General features: G+C 46.5%; 1 protein-coding gene across 6 annotated transcripts in view; it reads right to left on the bottom strand.

Annotated features, from left to right (window-relative positions):
* Positions 1–3,416: 3,416 nt before the first annotated feature.
* UACA (uveal autoantigen with coiled-coil domains and ankyrin repeats) overlaps positions 3,417–7,207 on the bottom strand; it is a 523,730-nt gene continuing 519,939 nt past the window's right edge. For all 6 annotated transcript variants that reach the window (XM_069624208.1, XM_069624210.1, XM_069624213.1 and 3 more), the window contains one exon: positions 3,417–6,276. In XM_069624208.1, coding sequence (XP_069480309.1) covers positions 6,205–6,276 — 72 coding nt within the window. In that variant the 3' untranslated portion in view covers positions 3,417–6,204. The remainder of the gene's footprint in view (positions 6,277–7,207) is intronic.

The raw sequence follows: 7,207 nt of genomic DNA, 5'->3' as shown, positions 1-7,207 counted from the left end.
GAAAGTTCAGGAAGAGAGAGTGGACAGGATGTCCCGTTTTTTAGTATTGAAATGAGAGGCCAAGGCCGTGCAGAACAGGGAGGGAACAGAAAAGGTAGAGACTGCAGTAGGATTGGCCAGCTCCTTGCAGATTTTGACAAGTTCGGCTGAGTTGTTTGATGCCGCAGAGATGCGAGCTTTGATGTAGGCTCTCTTCTTAGAGAGGACAGAGAGACTGTATAGCCTTTGGAGCAAGCGGCAGGCCAGTTTTCTCAGAGGGGGCGCCAGATGCCCTGCACTTCCTTTCCGCCACCGTACAGTTGCGTTTCAAGGTCGGATCCGTACCAAGAGTTGCGCTTGGATTTGGGCTTCAAGCGGATCCTCATGACAGGGGCAAGTACATCCAGAGTGTTAGAGATCGAGCGATGAAGGTTAGAGAGGGCTCTGTCAGGGTGTGAGGAGGAAAGAAAGCCTCAATTGACACTTTTCATGGGTCGGATGGCTGAGAAGGTAGGTGGCAGTGCTGTAGTTGGCTTGACCTGTGGGGAAGAAATGAGAAAGTGATCACTCCAAGATAGAAATGGTGAATCAGAATATCCAGGTTGTGCCCTGCAGAGTGAGTCAAGCCAGATTTTGGGGGGGGGGGGGTTGTAGGAAAAAAAAGAGAGAGAGAGAAGAGAGAGAGAGAAAGAGAGAGAGAAAAAGAGAGAGAGAGAGAGAATATCGCAGAGGTTGCGAAAGAGTCCCGAAGAAGGGCTGGTAGAATCCAGGTGGATGTTCAAGTCTCCGAGGAGGAGAAGCTGAGCGGTAGAGGCAAGCCCACTCAGAGAGGAAGAGGGCGACCTGGCCAGGTGGCCACAGTGAGAAAGAGGCCAGGAGAGAGAGCCTGCAGACCAGGTATGTCCTACATTTTGTCATGGGGAGTGTGGATTTTACTAGCAAAGTGCCAGCCTGCATCACCAAACCTTCAGGACTAGGATGCTTGGACAGAAAATATGGGTCTGTATGCGTGGGTCTATACTGCTTTACCATGTCTTTTTTTACAGCAGGTGCTGAACATGGCTTTTGCCAGATGTCGAGGAGCGGGTTTCTTAGTGCAGCATGGAATGATAAAAACCAGTTCTCTATGTGGGTCACTGTCCAGAATGTCAGTTAGGTCATATTCTGTGACAGGTTTTATCGGTGGACCCCACCCCAAAGCTTCAGAAACCTTTGTCATCAGACTGCTAGATGAGGTGTTTCGGTAGGCATAAGTGTTTACTTGTATGAACTCTACCTCCAGAGAAATGTTGAGCTCACCGCCATCCCTCAAATCATTAGTCAAGTTATCCATTCTCGAATCCTCCAATATGAACTCATTAGGAGAGTCAGACTGTATTCCTTAAAAAGGTTTGAATCAAAAGGGAACTTGTCCCCCTCGACATCGAAGATTGACTGAAACAACCTCATAAAATCAGACCTCTACTCCGATATATACCTCAACGCCAGGTCTAATCCATCCTGGCCGCCAGCAGATATGTCAAGGTGGATAGCAACATAGGCGCAAGGGATGACCAAGACCTGCTGGTGATCAACTGTGTCGCCACTGCTTGGAGGACCTTAGGGGAAGGCTTTGAACACAGGCTCTTGGGGGTGCAGGAACTAGGCTCATCAGTGTCCTTGGCAGCTTACTATTGGTGCCACCTTATTAAAAACATCTTCACTGTGAACTCTTCCCATTGTTTGGCCGAAGCGGACAGATGGGAAACGTACTTGCTGTCTGTTGGGGAGGAATCCATACATGAGGAGTGCCTATGATACCTCTTCTTGACATGATATATGATATGGCATTTATAAGGTGCCTATACACAAGTGCTTCAAGGTGCGACGAGGCAAGGGAAGGGGAACAGAGGAAGGACAGAGACAATTATCTTACTAGGCAAAGTGACATTGAGATTGCGCAAGTGAAGGGGAGAGGTGAGAAGTGCCAGGGGAGGGGGAGGAGGGCAGTGCTATACATGGGATCAATCAATAAGAAGTGTGGTCAGCAGGTGGCGGGTACTAGGGTAAGTGCAGACAGTGGGTGTCCAATAAGTGTAGGTCGGGGACTGTAGGGTTACAGATACAGAGCCAAGTGCAAGGGTTGCCAGGAGGCAGTGCGGGTGTGCAACTGGGCGAGCAGAGACCTGGACTCGAAATCCGAGGGTAGCCAGGTGACCAGTGTAGTATCAGACAGGAGATCAGCAGGGGAGAGGAAGAGAGAAGGCAGAAGTAAAGAGGAAGGTCTTGAAGGGCGTCCGGAACCGGAGATGGTTCTCCTCAAGTTTAAGAGAGGCAGGGAAGCTGTTCCAGAGGGAGGTCCCTGCCGAAGAACGAGATCTACCCCCAACTCGTTGCTTGGAGAAGCGTCTGACGCCAAGGGAGTTGGAGGTGGAGGAGCGAAGAGCTCGAGTAGGAAGGTATTTACGAAGAGAAAGTTGGAGGTATTGTGGACCCTGGCCCCAGAAGGCCTTGTGGACAATGCACAGGGTCTTCAACTTAATCCTTGCAGCCACAGGGAACCAATGAAGAGATTTCAGTGCTGGAGAGATTCGATCCCTGGGCTTGAGGCCAAGACAAGTCTTGCAGTCCTGTTCTGGATGAGTTGCGGAGGGCGGAGAGTAGAAGCAGGCAGATTTAGAAAGAGGCTGTTTGAAGAATATAAAGACGAATGGTAAGATTTGCTTCTAGAGTGATCTTTTTTCAATGTTTCTTTGATCTTGTTTGGTCTTTTCCGGAGATCTCTCAACCATCTCGGAACTCCTACCTTTAAACGATTTTCTCTTCGAATGACTGTGACTTGGCAATTTAAGTAAAAGTGTCAGAAGGCCAACTTGATAGCTTTCTTCTTTTAAGGCTTTCTTGGTCATTGATGGACACAATCTGTGATTTTATTTTTGGTGCGTAGGCATCAAAGACGGACTAGGTGAGAATCAGCAGGTGACATTTTCGCCTCAAAGTCTTTGCATCTCTTAAAATCAAAAGGTTTTTGAGTGTGAAATTTTGATAACAAATATTTGAAGATGTGTAATTGGTTCCATGAAGCGTGCCGAGCATGCAGAAGAAAAAGGAACTGATATCATCGGGCGTGGTGGTGCGAGTCTGTACACGGACGCCGAGGTCACGTCCGGCACAGAGGAAGGAGAGCATCGAGGGACCTAAACGCCAGCATTGCACAGTGCACCCTGCTGACGAAAAAGTTTGTGATCAGCTAAGGATGGAACAATATATCCATGAGGCATGGTTTGTGAGATATTCTGCATGTGAATTCTTAGCATGAAGTAAGAAGCTTGCATGGCCTCCAAAAAGCAGCTCCCATCAGGTGGATGTTTAACTGATTCATTTAGAAAACACACTATCAAACATGTGCATGATGCAGAACCATTTTAATGGGAAAAGAATTACAGCAAACACATTACAAAGATAAATATTATTTTATTATTTATGGATTTATCACGTGGAAAACAGTACAAAATGTAAAGTCAACTAATACTTTCCAAACAGTGTCAGTGTTAATACATTGCAAGGTCCTCTACATTATGCAGCATGTTCTATATACAGACTATATTAAAGCAAGCACCATAAGAAGCTCATCCAATTAGACGGTTCCATTTGTGGAAAGCAATCCCAACCAGCAGCACATTTGACCGTTTTAGATCATAGTCTAGGTCCAAGGTTTCAAAATAAAAAATATATATTTTAATATCTCTCCATGGGTTTCTCAACAGACTAGCCCAGCTGTCCAATTTGCAAAGCATGTCCCCAAACCTTGTAGCTTGTATCCCACACATGCACAGGTTCTAACGGTATACTACCAGTCGACTCGACGCGTCTGCACAGGTTTGCGCTAAATATATTTGCCGTCAGACACATCCCATGGACTTGAAAGAAAAGCCATAAACTATTAAAAAGAATATTCTGTCGTCTTCAAATAGTGTTGATGCACAATGTATGGGATCCTCTGCACACATGGGACAACCTAGCACCTAGGCAATGGCCACTTTACTGCATATTTTGCAAAAATGGGAATAGTATGGAATTATGTCGATAAATGAGAGTACAGAAAAGTCCAACCAGCAAGAGACATGGTCCATCAGATGCGTTAATTGGTGTGCTGTGGTGCAGACCGTCACAATTTGTTCTCACTATGCGAGGAAGGTCACTGTGACTTCTGACAGCTGAAGCAGAAGCCAATGCACAGAGAGCGCCCAGGATTTGCAACATACACAGAACGTGAGCACTGGAAATTCATTCGAAGGCACACACGCAGATCCAAGGCACCACAGGAGATATCAAAGAAACAGAAAACCAAGTTGCTTGAACTGAAATCTAAAGCACACTCCCAAATCCCAGGCATCAGAGGCGAGGTCCATGGTGCGCAGAACCAACGCGTCAGCTATCAATCTGGAAGGATACAGAACACAAGCATCCATTCTAAAATGCAAACCCCACACCCAGAGATTAATTTTAAAAAAATGAAGGCACACAGAACTCGGGTACTATTGTAAAACCTACAGCAATTCCCTATACAAGACACTAAAATGGAAGTTACACTGCAAAGGCAGGCATAGGGTGTGAAATCCATGGCACATAGAACCCCAGCATCAACTCTGAAAAGCACATACACAAGACAGAGTACAGCTTTGGCATGCACGCAACACACACTCTCAAAAATAAGGCTCTGCTTATTGGCTCCAAGGCACATGGACCGATCATTGGCTGCGTCATAAAAATGCACACATGGCAGCACCACCATTTTGTCTGCAAGGAACAGAGGGGATCAATTTATGCCTAGCCAAATAAGTGATCACGGCATGTCGCTGTTTGGTAGCCAATGCGTAAACGATTATTTGACCAGTCTGTACACAATGGAAACCCAGGCTGGACCCTTCACACTCCCACAGAACCCAAATAGCAATTCTCACTTCAGGCTCAGGGACCTATTCTATATACCCACTTAAGTCATATATGTGAAGTTGAATTCCTGCAAAAGAAACCCAATTAGTGGGATTGCCTGGGTCTCTATTGCGATCTGTTTTTACCCCAGGCATCAGGGGCGCCTCCTCCACGAGCATATCAGCTGCTCGTGGACAGGTATTTCTGAACTGATGATACCGCTGACCGCACCTTATGCCAGCCCTGAACTCCTATAGCAGCTGAGGGCGGCCCTGTGCCTCCGGGGCGATAGATCTGTATGAATGAAACCCTCAGGAGGGATCTCACTCGTGGTGGATATGTGCCAGGCTTCCAGAGAACACGCCATAGGGTGGTTGCATGAGCGCCAACAAACGATGCTCCCTCTGGAATTTTGTGGCATTGTGCTACTGGTACCGGGATATCATGTGTGCCTGGCACTAAAAGCACAGACAAGCTCTAAGACCTGCAGTTTGGAAAATTTGACTAAATACAAAGAAAATAAAGAACAGATTTTCAAAAGTGTCAGTATATACTCTAGATAGTTCACAGACCAGCTGTGTATTAAATCTACATATAAATCACATACAAAGTTTCATAAAAACAAAGCTGTAAAAAAGAAACAAAAGCACAATTAGTGGCGTTACAGGAAAAACAAACCCTTTCAGCAGCTCTACGTTAAGGAATCGCCTATGCCTTAAGTTACTTCAAATAGTGAGTTTGCCTGGCCAGCCAGGTCTCATGTTCTATAGTAGCGGCAGCACACATCATAGAATGCAGTCCCTCGTCCTATTTGCCACTTTTGTGTCCAAACCATCCATGTCACAATCACCAATGCTGCTTTCCCCCAGGGCACGCCCTCCAGCATGCAATGAAACACACGGCCAATCAGACACCATCTGTGTGGAACAGCCGTGTCGTCATTTCAGCAGTCCCGTTCAGCAAAATCTCAAAAGAGAGCCCAGCAAAGGTCAGCGGAAGGAAGCAGCAAGCTATGTTCCTCCAAACGTATCCAGGATTTCTTCTCTTAAACCACCTACTATTCCAGTTAATGCAGTCCTTTTTTTGTTTCTTCTCAAATAGGATTCCCTTGTTGATCCCGCTTGTCCAGTTTGTCCAGTTTGTCACCTAGTTACAGCACTTACACATCGTCCTTGTTAAGAATTTCAGTCACCTGCAAGTGAACCGCTCTCAAATGGCCAACTCTTTTGCGCTGCCACTGTCCAGAAATCTACAAAGCTCTGCTATGGGCTCGTGCAGCGGGCTTCCGGAATCCGAGCACTGGCTTCTCCGTTAGCAGACCAAGCCCTGCCTCATCCGGATGATCTGCAACAAGGCATCCTGCACGTCTTCATCCATTCGGCCCTGTAACGAAGAGAGGCTGCGGTGAGAGAGGGTGGTCATCTCCGGAGAACCCCAACCAAGCAGTCACATTAAATCTCTGCGGCACATCGACGGAATCTGGGTGGGGGTGGGGCGACACTCCCCATAGAGCGGTTTTTAGTCTATTCAATAGAGATTCTCTGGCAAAGGCACTTTATTTAATTCAGGCTCACTGGTGACAGAAAAGGTAAGGCCTTGTATCAACCAATCAGACATTTCCACCTTAAGAATAACAATCACCCAGTCACATGAGCATCTATACCTAATGTTCTTTTCTAATCACCACCTCTCACAGGCTCCATCCCACGTCCAGATTGTACTGATGTCCATCATCTCTCCTGTACTATTTCTCATCTCTAGGACTTTCCACTTCTCTGCATGAAGAGTTTCCCCCCCAATTCTCCTTCAATGTTTTCCTGCACTGACTACTTTCCTTTACATGGGGGCGTTGTGGGAAAAGGTAGACATGTTCTGGTATTTTTCTTTGCACCCACCCTTAAGACTTGTTCATCCTTTGCCCATTCTTTTTCTTGTACCAATTCCATTTTGCCCCCTCCATCCTTATAAGTCTATCCACCCAACCCCCACCAATGCTCAAGCCTCATTGTACCGCATCCTGCATGTCTTTTCGTTTCATAGAAATGTATAAAGATTGATTATCTGCCGAATAATGTTGTTGACACAATTTGATGGGTTGCGTTTTTATGCACCTCTTTGTTCGGAGGTCTCATTATTTTTGGTAATTGATGTTGTGCTATGGTGTCTTTGCACATGGGCTTTTGGAATGGCCGCCAATGCTGTTAAACGGAACCGGGTGGTGGCGGTTGCTCATTAGTTACTGTGATATCCACCGGGTGCATGCAGGAGTGGGACAGATCGATTCTGGACGACTGCTCCCAAGCATTAGAACATC

Source organism: Ambystoma mexicanum, chromosome 11 (genome assembly GCF_040938575.1).
Source record: "Ambystoma mexicanum isolate Mex_15411 chromosome 11, UKY_AmexF1_1, whole genome shotgun sequence".
Lineage (NCBI taxonomy): Eukaryota > Metazoa > Chordata > Amphibia > Caudata > Ambystomatidae > Ambystoma > Ambystoma mexicanum.
This window is presented reverse-complemented; position numbering and strand designations above follow the sequence as displayed.